This window comes from Bufo bufo, chromosome 3 (assembly GCF_905171765.1).
Source record: "Bufo bufo chromosome 3, aBufBuf1.1, whole genome shotgun sequence".
Taxonomy (NCBI): Eukaryota; Metazoa; Chordata; class Amphibia; order Anura; family Bufonidae; genus Bufo; species Bufo bufo.
The window spans coordinates 680,457,103-680,479,138 of NC_053391.1; the positions used below are offsets into that span (position 1 = coordinate 680,457,103).

The window sequence follows — 22,036 nt, forward strand, 5'->3', positions numbered from 1 at the left end:
ATATTAGGCACAGTATATACCGCTGGATCACCACATATTAGGCACAGTATATACCACTGGATCACCAGATATTAGGCACAGTATATACCGCTGGATCAACAGATATTAGGCACAGTATATACCGCTGGATCAACAGATAATAGGCACAGTATATACCACTGGATCACCAGATATTAGGCACAGTATATACCGCTGGATCAACAGATATTAGGCACAGTATATACCGCTGGATCAACAGATAATAGGCACAGTATATACCGCTGGATCACCACATATTAGGCACAGTATATACCGCTGGATCAACAGATATTAGGCACAGTATATACCAATGGTTCACCACATATTAGGCACAGTATATACCACTGGATCACCACATATTAGGCACAGTATATACAGCTGTTTACCACATATTAGGCACAGTATATACCGCTGGATCACCAAATATTAGTCACAGTATATACCGCTGGATCAGCAGATATTAGGCACAGTATATACCGCTGGATCACCAGATATTAGTCACAGTATATACAGCTGGATCAACAGATATTAGGCACAGTATATACCGCTGGATCAGCAGCCTTTAGGCACAGTATATACCACTGGATCACCACATATTAGGCACAGTATATACCACTGTTTACCAGATATTAGGCACAGTATATACCACTGGATCAGCAGCTATTAGGCACAGTATATACCACTGGATCACCACATATTAGGCACAGTATATACCACTGTTTACCAGATATTAGTCACAGTATATACCGCTGGATCAACAGATATCGGGCACAGTATACACTGCTGGATCACCAAATATTAGTCACAGTATATACCACTGGATCAACAGATATCAGGCACAGTATATACCATTGTTTATCAGATATTAGGCACAGTATATACCACTGTTTACCAGATATTAGGCACAGTATATACCACCTGATCACCACATATTAGGCACAGTATACACTGCTGGATCACCAAATATTAGTCACAGTATATACCACTGGATCAACAGATATTAGGCACAGTATATACCACTGTTTATCAGATATTAGGCACAGTATATACCGCTGGATCAACAGATATTAGGCACAGTATATACCGCTGGATCACCAGATATCAGGCACAGTATATACCACTGTTTACCAGATATTAGGCACAGTATATACCGCTGGATCACCACATATTAGGCACAGTATATACCACTGTTTACCAGATATTAGGCACAGTACATACCACTGGATCATCACATATTATGCATAGTATATACCAATGGATCTGAATGAATTGAGCACATTATATACCATTCTATAGGGACTGGTTGTGGTACATACCACTAGATCACCACTACCTACATATGGTATACAACGGCTACAGACCATTTAGGAACCAGTTATCTCCCACACCATCCATACTTAACCCCTCCACCCCCCCCCCTCCCCCCCTCCAGTTAGTGACGTAAATGAGGCCTTTCATAGTAATGTATAACATTGTGCTTATTACCACAACCAACCCCAGCCGTGGCCTGTATACATCACAGCCACCTCCTTCTTCATGCCTCTGCTTTCACTCTTCTGACAGGAAGTTACAGGCAAGCAGCCAATCAGCAGTCGCTTAGAAATAGACATCACTTCCTGTGCCAATCTGCTCAATCGGAAGTCAGGTTCACAGATGTGTTGGAGTCCTGGATAGTCCCTCGCTGAGCAGAGGACACTTGTTTGGCAGTCACGAGCCACATTGTGTCCGACATGGGTAAATCATATACCACTGGACCACCAGGGTCTTTTCACATTATGCGGACTGGGATCAGTATATACCTAGAAGCCTGGCACAGTGAGTACCAATAGGTGTTGGGCACATTACCCGTCGCTGGGTCCCCACATACTCAACACAGTACCTACCACTAGGACACCAGGGACATGGCATAGAACTGGATCAGAAGGTGGTGCACTCTGTATAGCACTGGCTTAGCATTTAGAGTACCCACCACTGGATACATTTGCTTGGCATGGGGCGCCAGGTTGGTCACCTCCTTATATGCAGGATTTAGAGACATTCATAAAAATATCAATAGGATCAGGCACAAGCTAATGATTAAGGCTCAGATCTTGCTTGGTCCTTCAATGCCACAAGGTGCCAATGAGAGCAGCATTTATATGAAGCGGTGCAGGAACCCATCCTGCTGTCCATGATCTTCACCAAAAATAATGAGGTAAGAAAAGTCCATTAAAACAATTCATAAACTATCCATAAAAGAGGAGATTTCATTACAGGAGTCGGTGATCGCTGCAGCACGGGTTATTATTAGGGTGCGGTCATGTGATCCCGGGGGATCTTCTAGTCTCTTTTGACATGAGAGGTTTTATCTCGCTTCAGTTTGGGAATGCAGCGTTCCAGTATCACGATGGAGACGACCGTTCCTGGAAATGGAGAAGACCACGTCAAACTGGAGTTAATTATAATGGCGTAACTGATGCAACCAATCAGGTGTAAGCATTCATTTTCTACCAAAAGTAGCTCTATTCTGATTGGCTCCTGCCTGTTATGATGTATCTCTACAAGGAGGTCCCCACTGATTTCCTAACCGAAAGATACATGAAGCTCTACAGAGCAGATCTGCCCCACGTCACCAGCAGGAGGTGCACGTGGCCCTCGGCACTGTGAAATCCTGAACAGTCCCACATTTATACCTGTACACCAAATCTGCTAGCCTCCGCAGAGGCATGAAACCAGTATGCCCCGCCCCCGAGGAGACAGACGCCAGGTCAGATTTGTGACGTCAGCTAATAACACTCTTAAAATTGTGGCAAAAATCGCGACATGTCAATGAACGCTAAGACTAAACATCTGGTCACACTGCATTTGTTATGTCCCACCCAACACATCCATAGGGTCCCATTCACCCTGGCTGGTACTCACCGATGATCGGGCCGACCCAGTACACCAGGATGTACTGCACGAGGCTGTTTCCTTGACACAAGAAGACAACGGCGAAGGCCAGCGCTGGGTTAAACAAGGCTCCTGTCCGCGGTCCTCCTACCATAATGGAGAGGGACGTTAATAGTTAAAAAAAATAAATAAAAAAGGAAGCATAAGGTCAGGTTCATACAATTGGGCAGATTTATTAAAGCTATTGCGTGGCTTGGAATAAAAAGAAAAACACAAATTATAGTGCCCACCAAAATTTGCAACTTTTTGCACTTCTCAAAAGTGGTGAAAAAGGGGTGGGGCATAGCAGAGGAGGTGGAGCCTCAACAGCCTGAAAAATTTACACCAGTAACTGTTCTATTAGATTTGACTTTCATGCTCACAGACCTCCAGAGATGGGCCTAATTTATTAAGAGGCCTATGTCTTAAATGTCAGTCTTAAAGGGATTCTGCCACAAAAAAAATACAAAAAATCCTACATTTTTCTAACCAGCACCTGGATCTGAACACTTTTGTAATTGCATGTTATTAAAAATTTTGTATAGCCGCTGAACTATTCAATAAAATGTATCTGTATAGCGCCACCTGCTGTTTGTTCTTTTCCTTATTTCTACATCCACCTCATTGAGGTGGCCGCACACATGCTCAGCTTAATGGTCATCAGCCATGTCTCTTGGTAGAAGCTGTGGCTGTTACAGGGAAAGAGCTACAGCGGAAAACACAGGGACACTCCTCCCTGAGCTGCAGCAGAAAGGACACTCCCCCCTGAGCTGCAGCAGAAAGGACAGATGAAGCAGAGACAAATATACTCCGCTTCAGTAAACAGGGTGTCAGGCGCTCTTCTGGTTGACGTCGGACCCTCTTTGGCATGTCAGTCACGCCACCCCCTGTCCATGTGTGGTATTGCAGCTCAGTCCCTTTCACTTCAGTAAAACTGAACTGCAACACCGGACACAACCATGGACAGGTGTGGCGCTATTCCCGCAAGAAAGTAGCCGCGTTTTTCTCATCGTTTAATCAATATCCCACTCCACAAAGTCACGCTCAAAGAAGTGAAGATATGAGGAGCTCAGGGTGAAGTCCCCCTCCAACCGCAGTGCTCCCTCCATCTTACAAGAACAGATCTCCTACTTGAGGGCCCCAACAAACAGCTCCTTATATCTCAGGTGAATGGGACACAGGGAGGTTCAGGATGCTGAGGTCCGGCGCAGTTCCAGCTGAGTGTTCAGGTTCTGGGTGGAGTGACACTTTATAAGGCCTCTTGCACACGAACGTTGTGCGCCCGTGGCCGCGTGCACTCCATATCACGGATGCGGACCCTTTCACTTGAATGGGTCGGTAATCACGGAGATACGGATCGGAACCACTACGGAGCGCTTCCGTGGTGTTTCTGTCCGTGCCTCCGCACCGGAAAAAAATAGAACTTGTTCTATTATTTTGCAGAGCGGACGGATCACGGACCCATTCAAGTTGAATGGGTCTCGATCCGTCCCGGCCGTCGCATTGAAACGTTCCTGTGCAATCTTCTCAATTCACGTCCTGCACATCAGACCCTTCGACAAGAAACAGAGAGCACTGCTAATCCCTGGCATGTGCTGGGAGAGAGGATTAAAGTACAAAGGTCTCCGTTATTTACCAGGTGAAAGGTGACGATCCAGTTGGCAGCCACTTTAAAAAATATTATGGAATTGCCCTGTAAGCGATTCCCCAGTATTGGGTTATGGCTCCTCTTTAAAGGGCACAAAGATTACAATGTCAAGTTGCAACTGCTGCAAGCTTTTACATACCGTAGTCTGCTGCAAGCTGGTGGATTTAGGAATAAAATGCAAGGATTATAGTAAGGACTGACACACAGAGCAGGGGGCATCCAGCCTATGTACTAAGCTGTGTTAGGGTCACAAGACCATTCCAGGGCTAAGGTCGCATACCTCCCAGCAGGACCTGTTTATCTGGTCCTGACCCGCAGGACAGTCAGAGCTGGTCAGGACAAGTCCCTCGTAGTGTAACCTATGACCTATCCCATCCACAGAAAGTTCTGCAACCCTTATTTTTCAATTCCTTGCTATTTTCAAGATCTCTGCTTGCTGTCAGTGAAAGGGAAGCCCCATCATTGCTTACGCCCAGGGGCTGTCCTGATCATGTCTGTCTGGTTTGCAATTTTTGTCCCTTGTGTCAGGGGGTGGTTTTGAAGAATGCTTCCATTCACTGACAGTAAACAGCCCAGCACTTGTACATGCCTCGACGCTGGAAACTACGACGTCTACACCTGTACCAGTGGTAATAACCGATTTGGCAAACCAGTCACATATACCAAACCAGTAAGTCTACGTGTAACTGGTCAGTCTCTTACATAAATTCATTGCGTCAGTGGGCAACTAAACTGGCACTGGTGTCAGACCTGGTCCCTGAGTGGTTCTGTGGTGATACCCATGGCGGGCGGGTGGAATATGAAGGGTTAATAGTTGGCACTCCTTACCTTCATAGACGATAGCGGTGATGGTCAGGGCCACCACATGGGGCCTGTACTGGGACTTCACTCGAGGTAGAAAGTGCATTGCAAGGAAGAGGCTGAGGGCACAGGTCATCTCCACCAGGGCACCCTGCCAAGGTGCCATATTCAAGGGGCTCCTGCACCCGTCTTTCCACTCGTGCAGAGGGGAGAATCCCAGCAGCCAGATGTTGGGCATCAGCACCCGGGACAGCGCAGCACCAATAAACTGTGCTGCCACCCTCAGGATGATGTGTGACCCGGGGGACTGTGCCCGCAGCCACTGCTCCAAACTGCCACATGGGTTACAGGTGGCTCCTTGGAAGGTCAGGCAGTGCACTACGGTCAGCAGGTAGGTGAGCGCCAGTCCCTGCCAGGGTTGGATGCCACCTAAAGTGCCAAATAAGAACATCTCCCTGGTGCAGCAGCTCAACTGAAGGGTGGACACAACTTCTACCAGCAGATCCTGTGCCAGTCCTGAGCGCACCTTCCAGCGTGCCACTGAGCGCAGCAGCTGGCATACTGCCACCGTAAAGCCAACCAGGGCCATAGAGCTCAGCAGCAGATGCATGATGCCCATCTTCTATGGGCAGGGGCACGCTCACTACTCCTCCTGTGCTGGGTGCAGGGGCACGCTCACTACTCCTCCTGTGCTGGGTGCAGGGGCACGCTCACTACTCCTCCTGTGCTGGGTGCAGGGGCACGCTCACTACTCCTCCTGTGCTGGGTGCAGGGGCACGCTCACTACTCCTCCTGTGCTGGGTGCAGGGGCACGCTCACTACTCCTCCTGTGCTGGGTGCAGGGGCACAGTCACTACTCCTGTCTGTTCTGGGTGCACTAGTCCTCCTATGCTGGGTGCAGGGGCACAGTCACTACTCCTCCTGTGCTGGGTGCAGGGGCACGCTCACTACTCCTCCTGTGCTGGGTGCAGGGGCACGCTCACTACTCCTTCTGTGCTGGGTGCAGGGGCACAGTCACTACTCCTGTCTGTGCTGGGTGCACTAGTCCTCCTGTGCTGGGTGCACTAGTCTTCTTGTGCTGGGTGCACTAGTTCTCCTGTGCTGGGTGCACTAGTCCTCCTGTGCTGGGTGCACTAGTCCTCCTGTGCTGGGTGCACTAGTCCTCCTGTGCTGGGTGCACTAGTCCTCCTGTGCTGGGTGCACTACTCCTTCTGTGCTGGGTGCAGGGGCACGGTCACTACTCCTGTCTGTGCTGGGTGCACTAGTTCTCCTGTGCTGGGTGCACCACTCCTCCTGTGCTTGGTGTGTTGGCACTGCCAGTCTGCCACATGTGCTCTTTCTCCCTTCTACAACTTGCCTGCAGCCGCATGTGCCTCCAGCTGGGACTGTATCTGATCCTGCAGTCCAGGAGACGTGTGACGACACAAGAGGCGTGTCTGACATAACACCTCCAGTGGGCGGGGCTTCCCCGGTGGGCGGGGCTTCACCTCCCTGCAGGCGGATGCGGGCAGCTCAGGTTACAGGCTGCAGCTCTGCAGTCTGCTGAGCTCACTGGGTCACGTGGTGTCAGTGGCATGCTGTTAACCCCTTAATGACTGGGAGTCTACAGAGGTGACTACTGCCGCTGACAATTATCGGGAAGTCTGCAGTTTAGAAACAGATCCGACCAATGACTGAGAGCTCCACAACTGCGGCAGTAGCTAAAAGTGATATTTTTTTTTACTATAAACTTGAGGTTTATAATAAAATTTTTATTTTATTATATATTATTTATTATTTTTTCTTCATCACATAGAGAAACCCCCAAATCGATTGTATATGTGCGTCCGCTCTGGTCAGAAGAACGGTGCCAGGTCTGGGGTTTCGGTTGGTGGGTGCGGAGTTATTGGGTTGTTTTTGTAGTTTATTAGATTTTTATTGTTCTTTGTTATATTTTACGTTATTCCTGGTGATCACGTGATTGCCAGGATCCGCAGAGGCGGTGACGGCACTGGCCCTTCCCCCAACTATATACACAGCACTGACTGAATGTTTTATATAGAGAGAGTAAAATACTGCATTGTATACCGCAGCCCGGTTGTCTCTGACCGTCAGACCCCCGATCCGCGGTGGCACTCACATCTAGTAATTATATGGTGTATTCACCAAATATATTAGAGAGGGTAGTTGTGAGGAATATGGATTATTATTTTATGTCAGCCATGTTCCTACACCAGCCATCTTATGTCAGATAGCAGAGGTAGTGAACTCTACAGGGGGGCCCTGCTTCAAAGCCCAGCCAACTGGCAGAGAACTTCTAGCAGTCCACATGTTTACAATTTCTCACCTCCATTTAGCCAGCCAGGAACCCAGCTAATGGAACAGAAAAAACCTCTCTGCAGGGGGTCTAGGCCATTCCCCCAGTTCAATGAACATTATCAGACATCATGGAATCGGCAATTGATAAGGAATTATAAATCTGCTGTCCATCACAGACATAAACCAGATGCATATTTCGGTCCCTGTGGCCACGATGAACAGGCCCGTGGTCATAGTTTGGTGGGGGGATGCCAGGGAGAGGAGATATGCATATCTCCCCACAGAAACCAAATAACGGTACCACGCTTGGACTCTACTGGTAGCCGGAACCCAGACGAATCCATTGGTCCCAGAACCACCTCCCTGGGACATTCTGGTCTGGAGCCATGAGCCCTAATCGGTTTTGTGGCTCATGTGCTGCCAGCCCAGCAGAAGGGGAGCGGCCCCCTCCCAGAGGCCGGGAGGGGGGGGTCGGCTACAGGTTAAAAGGCTTGTGCCAGCAAGCGGGCGTGTCTTTCTCTGAAGGAGGGCCATGTGTTTAGAGGGACCTACAACCGGCTGACATCACTGCTTCCCATGTGACCACAGCTAAGAACTCATCACAACCCACAGGACTCCTACACCTGGTAAACTGACTTTTGTTCTGCTTAACCCTGTTTGTACCACGCCATCGCCACTGTATATGTTCTTTGTGTGTATAGTGTTACTTCTAGTGCGCCCTTAAGGTGATTAAATACCGTATTTTTCGCCCTATAAGACGCACCTAGGTTTTTGGGGAGGAAAATAAGAAAAAAAAAATTTTTAACCAAAAGGTGTGCTGTGTGTTTGGTGGGTTTGGAACTAATGGTGGTCTGTGGATGGCACTATTACTGGGGATCTGTGGATGACTGACACTGTTATGGGGGGGATCTGTGGATGACGGACACTGTTATGGGGGGATCTGTGGATGACGGACACTGTTATGGGGGGATCTGTGGATGACGGACACTGTTATGGGGGGATCTGTGGATGACGGACACTGTTATGGGGGGATCTGTGGATGACGGACACTGTTATGGGGGGGATCTGTGGATGACGGACACTGTTATGGGGGGATCTGTGGATGACGGACACTGTTATGGGGGGATCTGTGGATGACTGACACTGTTATGGGGGGGATCTGTGGATGACGGACACTGTTATGGGGGGATCTGTGGATGACTGACACTGTTATGGGGGGATCTGTGGATGACTGACACTGTTATGGGGGGATCTGTGGATGACGGACACTGTTATGGGGGGATCTGTGGATGACGGACACTGTTATGGGGGGATCTGTGGATGACTGACACTGTTATGGGGGGGATCTGTGGATGACGGACACTGTTATGGGGGGATCTGTGGATGACGGACACTGTTATGGGGGGGATCTGTGGATGACTGACACTGTTATGGGGGATCTGTGGATGACGGACACTGTTATGGGGGGGATCTGTGGATGACGGACACTGTTATGGGGGGATCTGTGGATGACGGACACTGTTATGGGGGGATCTGTGGATGACTGACACTGTTATGGGGGGATCTGTGGCTGGCACTGTTACAGGGGGGGATCTGCGGATGGCACTGTTATGGGCTGGGGGGATCTGTGGGTGGCACTGTTATATATGTGCCATCCACAGACCCCCCAGCCCATAACAGTGACATCCACAGACCCCCCCCAGCCCATAACAGTGACATCCACAGACCCCCCCAGCCCATAACTGTGCCATCCTAATCGCTTCTGTAGAATTCAGGCAGCCCAAGCCGGGCGGCCGGCGCGTCTCTCACTGACGTCACTTGCCTGCGCCGCCGGCTTCATTCAGGCACATGACGAGAGTTACGCTGCCGCCCGCCTGGCCTGCCTGAATTCTACAGAAGCGATTAGGATGTAAGGTAGTAATAGGACTGAGGGGGCATGTTTAATAACCAATAAATGAATATGACATCTTATATTAGTATACCGGAGCGGCGGGGCTATACTACACTGACTGCACCGCCCCGCCGCTATTGCCAGCCCCCAGATCCTCCTCCCAGTCCCTCCCCGAGTCCCCGCTCGCTTCTACATCGCAGCTTGCGATGTAAAACGGCAAGCATTCGCCCCATAAGACGCAGGGGCATTTCTCCCCCATTTTGGGGGAAGAAAAAGTGCGTCTTATGGGGCGAAAAATACGGTATATAATTTAATCTCGTGCTGTATTGTATCTCGATCACGAATCCCCGCGTCCGTGTTTCGGCCTAGTAATACACTACCACGGGTTGGTTTCTTACCCCATATGATCCTGTTAGCGGATCGGGCTTATATCAAACAAGAAACTGGTGTCAGTTTTCCCGGACTGAGGAGGCGCTGTTTGATTGCGGCAGTGAAAAGGCTCTCTCAGCTCGGTGCCGGCGTGGACAGGAGGTGTCGGTGTAAACTGTACCAAGACTGACCTTACCCGCTCCTCAGGGACGGCGTAACGTCACGCCTTGGTAACCCGTGTCCATACCGTATCTCGCTGGCTCTACGTAGTTGACGTCCGACGTCAGTCGTAGTACGGTATTCGTCACAGTAGTTGGTTAGAGTTGCACCTAGTTTACTAAATAGTGTATACGGCGCATTTGGAATTTTGTGGCTGTATAATTGTGCCACTAGGGGGCATTCTGCTGATACTAACAATAGGGGGCACTCTGCTGATACTAACAATAGGGGGCACTCTGCTGATACTAACAATAGGGGGCACTCTGCTGATACTAACAATAGGGGCACTCTGCTGATACTAACAATAGGGGGCACTCTGCTGATACTAACAATAGGGAGCACTCTGATGATACTAACAATAGGGAGCACTCTGCTGATACTAACAATAGGGGGCACTCTGCTGATATTAACAATAGGGGGCACTCTGCTGATACTAACAATAGGGAGCACTCTGATGATACTAACAATAGGGAGCACTCTGCTGATACTAACAATAGGGGGCACTCTGCTGATATTAACAATAGGGGGCACTCTGCTGATACTAACAATAGGGGCACTCTGCTGATACTAACAATAGGGGGCACTCTGCTGATACTAACATTAGGGGGCACTCTGCTGATACTAACAATAGGGGGCACTCTGCTGATACTAACATTAGGGGGCACTCTGCTGATACTAACAATAGGGGGCACTCTGCTGATACTAACAATAGGGAGCACTCTGCTGATACTAACAATAGGGAGAACTCTGATGATACTAACAATAGGGAGCACTCTGCTGATACTAACAATAGGGGGCACTCTGCTGATACTAACAATAGGGGCACTCTGCTGATATTAATAATAGGGGGCACTCTGCTGATACTAACAATAGGGGGCACTCTGCTGATACTAACAATAGGGGGCACTCTGCTGATACTAACAATAGGGGGCACTCTGCTGATACTAACATTAGGGGGCACTCTGCTGATACTAACAATAGGGGGCACTCTGCTGATACTAACAATAGGGAGAACTCTGATGATACTAACAATAGGGAGCACTCTGCTGATACTAACAATAGGGGACACTCTGCTGATATTAACAATAGGGGGCACTCTGCTGATACTAACAATAGGGGCACTCTGCTGATACTAACAATAGGGGGCACTCTGCTGATATTAACAATAGGGGGTACTCTGCTGATACTAACAATAGGGGGCACTCTGCTGATACTAACAATAGGGGGCACTCTGCTGATACTAACAATAGGGAGAACTCTGATGATACTAACAATAGGGAGCACTCTGCTGATACTAACAATAGGGGACACTCTGCTGATATTAACAATAGGGGGCACTCTGCTGATACTAACAATAGGGGCACTCTGCTGATACTAACAATAGGGGGCACTCTGCTGATATTAACAATAGGGGGTACTCTGCTGATACTAACAATAGGGGGCACTCTGCTGATACTAACAATAGGGGGCACTCTGCTGATACTAACAATAGGGAGCACTCTGATGATACTAACAATAGGGAGCACTCTGCTGATACTAACAATAGGGGGCACTCTGCTGATATTAACAATAGGGGGCACTCTGCTGATACTAACAATAGGGAGCACTCTGATGATACTAACAATAGGGAGCACTCTGCTGATACTAACAATAGGGGGCACTCTGCTGATATTAACAATAGGGGGCACTCTGCTGATACTAACAATAGGGGCACTCTGCTGATACTAACAATAGGGGGCACTCTGCTGATACTAACAATAGGGGCACTCTGCTGATATTAATAATAGGGGGCACTCTGCTGATACTAACAATAGGGGGCACTCTGCTGATACTAACAATAGGGGGCACTCTGCTGATACTAACAATAGGGGGCACTCTGCTGATACTAACATTAGGGGGCACTCTGCTGATACTAACAATAGGGGGCACTCTGCTGATACTAACAATAGGGAGAACTCTGATGATACTAACAATAGGGAGCACTCTGCTGATACTAACAATAGGGGGCACTCTGCTGATATTAACAATAGGGGGCACTCTGCTGATACTAACAATAGGGGCACTCTGCTGATACTAACAATAGGGAGCACTCTGTTGATACTAACATCAGGGGGCACTCTGCTGATACTAACAATAGGGGCACTCTGCTGATATTAACAATAGGGGGCACTCTGCTGATACTAACAATAGGGGGCACTCTGCTGATACTAACAATAGGGGGCACTCTGCTGATACTAACAATAGGGGGCACTCTGCTGATACTAACAATAGGGAGCACTCTGCTGATACTAACAATAGGGGGCACTCTGCTGATACTAACAATAGGGGGCACTCTGCTGATACTAACAATAGGGAGCACTCTGCTGATACTAACAATAGGGGGCACTCTGCTGATATTAACAATAGGGGGCACTCTGCTGATACTAACAATAGGGGCACTCTGCTGATACTAACAATAGGGGGCACTCTGCTGATATTAACAATAGGGGTCACTCTGCTGATACTAACAATAGGGGCACTCTGCTGATATTAATAATAGGGGGCACTCTGCTGATACTAACAATAGGGGGCACTCTGCTGATACTAACAATAGGGGGCACTCTGCTGATACTAACAATAGGGGGCACTCTGCTGATACTAACAATAGGGGGCACTCTGCTGATACTAACAATAGGGGGCACTCTGCTGATACTAACAATAGGGGCACTCTGCTGATATTAACAATAGGGGGCACTCTGCTGATATTAACAATAGGGGGCACTCTGCTGATACTAACAATAGGGGGCACTCTGCTGATACTAACAATAGGGAGCACTCTGCTGATACTAACAATAGGGGGCACTCTGCTGATACTAACAATAGGGAGCACTCTGCTGATACTAACAATAGGGAGCACTCTGCTGATACTAACAATAGGGGGCACTCTGCTGATACTAACAATAGGGGGCACTCTGCTGATACTAACAATAGGGAGCACTCTGCTGATACTAACAATAGGGGGCACTCTGCTGATACTAACAATAGGGAGCACTCTGATGATACTAACAATAGGGAGCACTCTGCTGATACTAACAATAGGGGGCACTCTGCTGATATTAACAATAGGGGGCACTCTGCTGATACTAACAATAGGGGCACTCTGCTGATATTAATAATAGGGGGCACTCTGCTGATACTAACAATAGGGGGCACTCTGCTGATACTAACAATAGGGGGCACTCTGCTGATACTAACAATAGGGGGCACTCTGCTGATACTAACAATAGTTAGGCAATGGTGGCTCAGTCTATAGAGGACACCCTGCTGACATGATAGACACGGGGCACTCTGCTGACACAATACATAGGGGGCACTCTGCTGACACAATACATAGGGGGCACTCTGCTGACATGATACAAAAGGCGGCACTCTGTTGACAATACATAGAGGGGACTTTGCTGACATAATACATAAGGCAGCACTCTGCTGACATAATACATAAGGCGGCACTCTGCTGACATGATAGTCAAGGGGCACTCTGCTGACACAGTACATAGAGGGCACTCTGCTGACACATTACATAGAGGGCACTCTGCTGACATGATACATAAGGCGGCACTCTGCTGACATGATACATATGGGGCACTTTGCTGACACATTACATAGAGGGCACTCTGCTTACATGATACATAAGGGGCACTCTGCTGACATGATACATAAGGGGTACTCTGCTGACATGATACATAAGGGGCACTCTGCTGACATGATACATAAGGGGCACTCTGCTGACATGATACATAAGGGGCACTCTGCTGACATGATACATAAGGGGCACTCTGCTGACATGATACATAAGAGGCACTCCGCTGACATGATACATATGGGGCACTCTGCTGACATGATACATAATAGGCACTCTGCTGACACTAATGCATTCATACAGTTTTTTCTCATGTGCATTTTGGCAGGTATTACACACAGAAATACACCCACAAGCAGCACCCCATTGATTTCAATTGGAAACACATCCCAATGTGCATTGCCCGCCTACAGGGGAGGCATGGGGTGGAAAGGAGGATGGCGAGGTGGCGGCGGCGGCAATGAGGGTGGTCATAGTCCTCACAGTGTTCCTCCCTGCTCCATCCCTCCCCCAGGTCACTCATACAGTGATGTGAGGGTAGAAACCCTTCCCCTGGACTTTGGGGTCTTCTGCCTGGTGGTGGGGGAGGCCCTTGATGTTAGATGAATGGGTAGTGGGATGCAAGGCAGGAGAACAGGCATTCTGATCAGAAATGACCAGGCCGGGTTGGTTATAGTAAAATAAAGTCTTTCCTTTACTAAACAGATGATGGGGGTTGCAGTTCAAATAGAAGCAGTAGGCACAGTAATCAGGTATATCACACAGTAGATTTTTCTCAGAGGAGGAGAATAGGAGGCGGCGATGTTGGTGGTTCTTTTTATAGACTTTTACAATCTTCCCACTTGACCAGCGGCGTACAATTCCTCAATATCTTTCATCAATGCCCGACTGTGGGGGTGCAGTCCTTTATCAGATGGCCAGTTCGTCTCAGTAATGTGGTAGGCGAGGGAAGCAATATAACCCAAACCACCTGCAGTAAAGTCTAAAGCCGTATGAGTGCGTTACCTTTACTGACTTGTCCCAAGCACAGCCCTTAAATGGTCCTCAACCTTCTGCAATAATTCAATGCTTCTTTCCCTCTGAGCTTGGCTCTTAGCATAGTTTCTTTTCTGGAAGCTTCAGTCACAGGGATGGTGTCTCCCTGGAGAAGGATTCCTTCCTCCTGCTGTAGCTTGTCTGGCTTACACACCTTAGATTGTGAGTAGTGTTGAGCGAAGCGAGCTTCGGATGCTTCATCTGAAGTCGCTTCGTTCAAAACTTCGGAATAATACTGTACGGAGATCCGTCTCCGTACAGTATTAGAATGTATGGGCTCCGATGAGCCGAAGGAAGTTATTTGTGAAGTCGCGCGTGACTTTTTTTGAACAACTCCAGTAGTTGATTTTTAAAGTGGAAAATCACTTTAAAACTTTAGACCGAGCTTGGCTTCGATTCCAAGATACAAGTCGGAACCAAAGCGAAGTTTGGTTTCAAGTTTTAAAGTGATTTTCCACTTTAAAAATCAACTACCGAAGTTATTCAAAGAAGTCATGCGCGACTTCGCGAATAACTTCCTTCGGCTCATCGGAGCAAATAAACTCTAATACTGTACGGAGACGAATCTCCGTACAGTATTATTCCGAAGTTTTGAACGAAGCTACTTCGAATTAAGCAACTGAAGCTCGCTTCGCTCAACACTAATTGTGAGCTCCATTGGGGACAGGTTGATGCTAATGTCAGTAAAGCACTGTGGAATATGTCAGCGCTATATAGGTGAGTATAAATAAATAATAAAAAACAGCAGCATCCACGTCCTTTCTCTTTGCCCACCACCCAGCAACTACTACTAAGGGCTGCCAGTTAACTGTTTCCTACCCATACATAGCCTTTTGGAATACATAGTGCCTCACATTAGCCATTTGTACCACTGTAAGGGCATAGTGAGCATCTCAGAAGTTTAACAGTGAGCCATGGCATTAACCCTTTAGCAGTGAACCACCAAGTCACTACAATAGTTCATACACCTGTACACAGCCTATTTCGTGTTGTGTGTGTAACTCCCCAGAGGTGCATTACCACCTTTTACACCTCTCCACTATCTCTTATACACTGCTCAAAAAAATAAAGGGAACACTTAAACAACACAATGTAACTCCAAGTCAATCACACTTCTGTGAAATCAAACTGTCCACTTAGGAAGCAACACGGAGTGACAATCAATTTCACATGCTGTTGTGCAAATGGGATAGACAACAGGTGGAAATTATAGGCAATTAGCAAGACACCCCCAATAAAGGAGTGGTTCTGCAGGTGGTGACCACAGACCACTTCTCAGTTCCTATGCTTCCTGGCTGATGTTTTGGTCACTTTTGAATGCTGGCGGTGCTTTCACTCTAGTGGTAGCATGAGACGGAGTCTACAACCCACACAAGTGGCTGAGGTAGTGCAGCTTATCCAGGATGGCACATCAATGCGAGCTGTGGCAATAAGGTTTGCTGTGTGTGTCAGCGTAGTGTCCAGAGCATGGAGGCGCTACCAGGAGACAGGCCAGTACATCAGGAGACGTGGAGGAGGCTGTAGGAGGGCAATAACCCAGCAGCAGGACCGCTACCTCCGCCTTTGTGCAAGGAGGAACAGGAGGAGCACTGCCAGAGCCCAGCAAAATGACCTCCAGCAGGCCACAAATGTGCATGTGTCTGCTCAAACGGTCAGAAACAGACTCCATGAGGGTGATATGAGGGCCCAACGTCCACAGGTGGGGGTTGTGCTTACAGCCCAACACCGTGCAGGACGTTTGGCATTTGCCAGAGAACACCAAGATTGGCAAATTCGCCACTGGCGCCCTGTGCTCTTCACAGATGAAAGCAGGTTCACACTGAGCACATGTGACAGACGTGACAGAGTCTGGAGACGCCGTGGAGAACGTTCTGCTGCCTGCAACATCCTCCAGCATGACTGGTTTGGCATTGGGTCAGTAATGGTGTGGGGTGGCATTTCTTTGGAGACAGCCCTCCATGTGCTCGCCAGAGGTAGCCTGACTGCCATTAGGTACCGAGATGAGATCCTCAGACCCCTTGTGAGACCATATGCTGGTGCGGTTGGCCCTGGGTTCCTTCTAATGCAAGACAACGCTAGACCTCATGTGGCTGGAGTGTGTCAGCAGTTCCTGCAAGATGAAGGCATTGATGCTATGGACTGGCCCGCCCGTTCCCCAGACCTGAATCCAATTGAGCACATCTGGGACATGACGTCTCGCTCTATCCATCAACGTCACGTTGCACCACAGACTGTCCAGGAGTTGGCAGATGCTTTAGTCCAGGTCTGGGAGGAGATCCCTCAGGAGACCGTCCGCCACCTCATCAGGAGCATGCACAGGCGTTGTAGGGAGATCATACAGGCACGTGGAGGCCACACACACTACTGAGCCTCATTTTGACTTGTTTTAAGGACATTACATCAAAGTTGGATCAGCCTGTAGTGTGTTTTTCCACTTTAATTTTGAGTGTGACTCCAAATCCAGACCTCCATGGGTTAAAAAATTGATTTCCATTTTTTAATTTTTGTGTGATTTTGTTGTCAGCACATCCAACTATGTAAAGAACAAAGTATTTCAGAAGAATATTTAATTAATTCAGATCTAGGATGTTATTTTTGTGTTCCCTTTATTTTTTTGAGCAGTGTATATAGGAAATGTTCAGTTGATGAATACACTGCAGAATTCCGCCGCTGGGTAGATGATACCAGAAAAGCCAGTTTCGGCGAGGACTTTCAGAACAAGTAAAAGATGAGCTTGCTAGAGCGGAAGCCCCGGAGGATTTGGAGGACTTTATTCAATTGTGTATCCGAGTTGATCAGAGACTTTCTGAAAGGAGAAGGGAAAAACTCTGGGCGTCGGGAAATAGACCTACCTATTCCTTCAGTCAATCAACTTAGCAAGATATCATGAACCAATGCAGATTGATGCTTTACGGAAATCTCTAACTACAGCAGAAAAAGAGAGACGGTTTACAGAAAATCTTTGTCTTTACTGTGGGGAGTCAGGGCATTATGCTATAAAATGCCCAAACACGGAAGTTACGGAAGTAACAAAACAGATTAAACCAGAAACATCATATCGTTTGGACTCAAAAATAAATTCTATTCTCCTTTAGCTCTGGGTGATGACAAGATAAAAGCTCATTTTATTCTGCCAATCCACATCTGCACTGACACACATGAGATTTCTTGTTCTGCTATGCTAGACTGTGGGGCCGGTGGTAACTTCATGGACATAACCTTCGCTCATGAAAATAATATTACATTGTTAACTAAGACGGCACCTATAGACATGGAAACTGTTGATGGATCACCCCTTTTATCTGGGCCGGTTACTCATGAGACTGTGTAGCTTTAAGGCCCCATTCACACGGGCGAGTATTGTGTGCGGATGCGATGCGTGAGGTGAACGCATTGCACCCGCACTGAATACCGACCCATTCATTTCTATGGGGCTGTTCACATGAGCGGTGATATTCACGCATCACTTGTGCGTTGCGTGAAAATCGCTGCATGCTCCTCTTTGTGCATTTTTCACGTAACGCAGGCCCCATAGAAATGAATGGGGTTGCGTGAAAATCGCAAGCAAGTGCGGATGCGGTGCGATTTTCACGCACGGTTGCCCAGAGACGATCGGGATGGAGACCCGATCATTAGGTGCTGGGTAGATTGTATTATGTTCCCTTATAACATGGTTATAAGGGAAAATAATAGCATTCTGAATACAGAATGCAAAGTAAAATAGCGCTGGAGGGGTTAAAAAAAAATAAAAAATAATTAAACTCACCTTAATCCACTTGCTGGCGCAGCCCGGCTTCTCTTCTGTCTTCATCTTTGCTGTGTGCAGGAAAAGGTCCTGTGGTGACATCACTCCGGTCATCACATGGTCCGTCACATGATCTTTTACCATGGTGATGGATCATGTGATGACCGGAGTGACGTCACCACAGGTCCTTTTCCTGCAATCAGCAAAGAAGAAGACAGAAGAGAAGCCGGGCTGCGCCAGCAAGCAGATTAAGGTGAGTTAAATAATTTTTTATTTTTTTTTAACCCCTCCAGCGCTATTGTACTATGCATTCTGTATTCAGAAAATAATACAATCTACCCAGCACCTAACCCAAACCCGAACTTCTGTGAAGAAGTTCGGGTTTGGCTACCGAACATGCGCGATTTTTCTCACGCGAGTGCAAAACGCATTACAATATTTTGCACTCGCGCGGAAAAATCGTGCATGTTCCCGCAACGCACCCGCACCTTTTCCCGCAACGCCCGTCTGAAAGAGGCCTAAGTCTTCATTAAACCTGAAGTGTTGATGATACACTTTCTAGGATCACTAAAAACAAGGCCCCGGGACTAGACGGCATTCCGTTCTAGGTATATGTACAAAATAAAGAAATATTAATTCCGAAACTGCTCAGTATGTGGGGGGAATCGAGGAAGGTGGGAAAACTGCCAGATTCTCTACGAGAAGACCTAATTACACTCATTTTAAAACCTGGAAAGGATCCAGCTTTCCTGGATTCATACCGCCCTATTTCATTGATTAATACTGATAATAAAATACTAGCTAGGGTATTGGCAGCCAGACTCAGGAGTGTGGTCTCGGGGCTTATTCATGAGGATCAGACGGGATTCATGGCAGGAAAGACCACAACTGACAATCTTATGCGTTAATTTGTGAACACTGAAATTGTACCTACAAATTGCGGGGAGCGAATGATTGTGACCATAGACGCTTCAAAGGCTTTTGATACGGTAGAATGGCCCTTCTTAATTAACACCCTGAAGAAAATGGGATTTGGTGAAAGCTTTGTATCCTGGGTAAAATTACTGTACACCGATATTTCAGCAAGGGTGTCAGTAAATGGAGAACATTCGGATAATATACATATTGGAAGGGAGTTAGACAGGGTTGTCCCCTCTCTCCCCTGCTTTTTGTTATAGCCATGGAACCCCTCGCAGATATGATCAGGCAGGATAAAGAAATTGTAGGGTTTACGTTTGGTAGATATGAGGAAAAAATTGCTCTTTATGCAGATTATATTATGTTGTTTGTGGGTTCACATGGTTCACTAACAAGGATTTTTCAAGTTTTTGATCAGTACAGTAAATATGCTGGACTTAGAATAAATTAGTCTAAATCCGCCTGTGTCCTGATTGATCCTCTGTATGATTTTAGACCGGGACCACGTGAAAATAAAAGGATCAATGATCCGGTTAAGTATTTAGGCATTAACATTACTCCAAATCCTAGAGACTACGTTCAGATGAACGTGTGTAATGACCGGCGTCACGCACAGGGAGGGAAAAGGGAAAGCCCTGCCCAAGGGAGAGGGAAAGGTGGTGACCCCTGACTCACCTTGCGGCTGGTACCTGACTCCCCTGACGTCCCTAGACGCAGACATCCCAACCTGCAAAAACTCATTTCAGGGAGGTTTTCTTTCATGACATTTTTATAAAATTTTCCAAAACATATGCAGTATCTGCACACTTTGCTCTATGGTGTGGAGGACTGGGCTCATTACCCTGCCCCAAATTATTATATTTCTGTATATGATTAAAGGGATTCTGTCACCACCTATAAGCCCTGTGAGCTAAACATCTGCTCATGTCCAGGGTAGCATTCTGATTTCTAAGGTGGCCTTATAAAAGCTATTTGTGGCTTTATTCTGCGGAAAAACTGGTTTTACTAACCTGTCAATCACTGAATTAAGGTGCCCAAGCAGGGGAGGTCTGTGGATGCATGGTGCCCGGTCGCACGCATCGCCGTTCGTGCCCAGCGTCGCCTTCTACTCCTCAGTGCCGCCTCTCCCTCCCCTCCCTCCTCCCACTTTGAGATCCCGCGCGTGCGCACAGGCTCAGCCTGATGTGCCGTTGCGGACTGCTGGCATCGGCTTCTTCTTGCACTGTGCGCACGCTCCGAGAAGCGGACACTGCTACAGGTTGCTGGAAAGGTTTACTGCGAGTAAACTAGAGATGGGAAGTTCGGATCTTCACATGAATCGGTTCATTCGCTGAGCTGACAAGAAGCAAGTGAACCGAAGCTTAGGTTGCGCAATGCGCATGCGCGGATGCTTCGATTCACTTGCTGACTCGCTGAGTCGGCTCTTGGTCTGAGTCAGGAAGTTTATTCTTTAAAACCCTGTGTGTAATTATCTACCCCACTGTAGGAAAAAACAAGCATCCGGGGGGGGGGGGGGGGGGGGTGAATTTAACACTGGGGTAAATAATATAATTAAAATGGAGGGTTAAATGTGTAAATGTATTTAAAAAAAAATACATCTCTGTCAATAGTTCTAGAGCTACTGAATGAGACAGAAGGAGGGATGCCTTTAACATATATATCTCCTTGAGAAGCCAATTTGACCCTAAAGGGTTAATTCAAGTTGTAATCTAAACTCTGTCCTGTCACTTCTCTTATCTCTCTGCTCTGCTATCAGTAAACCTTTCCGGGAGATATTGTCTCACATCTAATAGCGGGAGACTCCCTGAACCTCCGGGAGACTTGAGATCCCTGCTAGACGGGTTCCTCACCCGTGCGGCGATCATGTGCCTAAACCCTGGCTTTCCCTAAAATGAGCCCTAGATAGTGAACGGGCCGGTGGGATCGCTAGTCCGCACCACTGACACTAAGAGGGAAAACACCAGGGAGAGGACAGACAATACAGACAAACATATAATCCCAGGTGGGCGACCACAGCAGACCACAAAGGTCCAACAGGGATCCGGAGGGTAGCGTTCTGGACCAACAACCAGAGAACGCAGTAACACAGCTCCAGAGGGTCAGAATAGATGTCCAGGCAGGAAGCTCTATATCTGGCAACCAGAGAAGTGTGAGAGGGGAATATAAGGAGGTTGGGAGTGCTGGACAAGAAACAGCTGAGGAGAAGGAGCTACAGATCCCTGAGTGAGCCAAAAAGGGTTGCAAAGCAACCCCAGAAAGCTACCATAAGAAAACAGCCCTATCTTACTACATAGAGCGCGCAGACAACCGCTGCGACTTCCTGACCCCGGGTATAACGGAGTCAGGCGTGGTTCTTGACACCCTCGTGACAGTACCCCCCTCTCTACGAGGGGCCTCCGGACACTCAGGACCAGGTCTCTCAGGATGAGAGGCATGAAAAGCCCGAACTAGCCTGTCAGCGTTTACCTCAGACGCAGGAACCCATATTCTTTCCTCGGGACCGTAACCTCTCCAATGCACCAGATATTGAAGAGAGCGGCGGACCCGACGAGAATTAACAATTTT

At 47.8% G+C, this 22,036-nt stretch overlaps 1 protein-coding gene across 3 annotated transcripts; it reads right to left on the reverse strand.

Annotated features, from left to right (window-relative positions):
• Positions 1-858: 858 nt before the first annotated feature.
• AQP11 (aquaporin 11) lies at positions 859-6,755 on the reverse strand. 3 transcript variants are annotated; one of them, XM_040426417.1, is made up of 4 exons: positions 6,294-6,755; positions 5,405-6,233; positions 2,920-3,036; positions 859-2,420 (listed from the first exon to the last, which is right to left on the reverse strand). In XM_040426417.1, exons 2-4 carry the CDS (start codon positions 5,994-5,996, stop codon positions 2,338-2,340), a joined length of 792 nt encoding a protein of 263 aa, XP_040282351.1. In that variant the 5' UTR covers positions 5,997-6,233; positions 6,294-6,755; the 3' UTR covers positions 859-2,337. The 3 variants fall into 3 exon arrangements, 2 of the variants coding, with proteins under 2 accessions (XP_040282351.1, XP_040282350.1); XM_040426416.1 differs by having other exon boundaries at positions 5,405-6,397; positions 6,584-6,608; XR_005777793.1 differs by having other exon boundaries at positions 886-936; positions 1,005-2,420; positions 5,405-6,755.
• Positions 6,756-22,036: the final 15,281 nt, after the last annotated feature.

Bases quoted from the DNA above. Each gene is read 5' to 3' on its own strand.
- AQP11 (XM_040426417.1), bottom strand. From the start codon at position 5,996: ATGGGCATCATGCATCTGCTGCTGAGCTCTATGGCCCTGGTTGGCTTT. The intron at 3,037-5,404 runs GTAAGGAGTGCC...CCATTATGGTAG, and splicing joins CACCGCTATCGTCTATGAAG to GAGGACCGCGGACAGGAGCC. The intron at 2,421-2,919 runs GTGAGTACCAGC...CTCCATTTCCAG, and splicing joins CTGGGTCGGCCCGATCATCG to GAACGGTCGTCTCCATCGTG.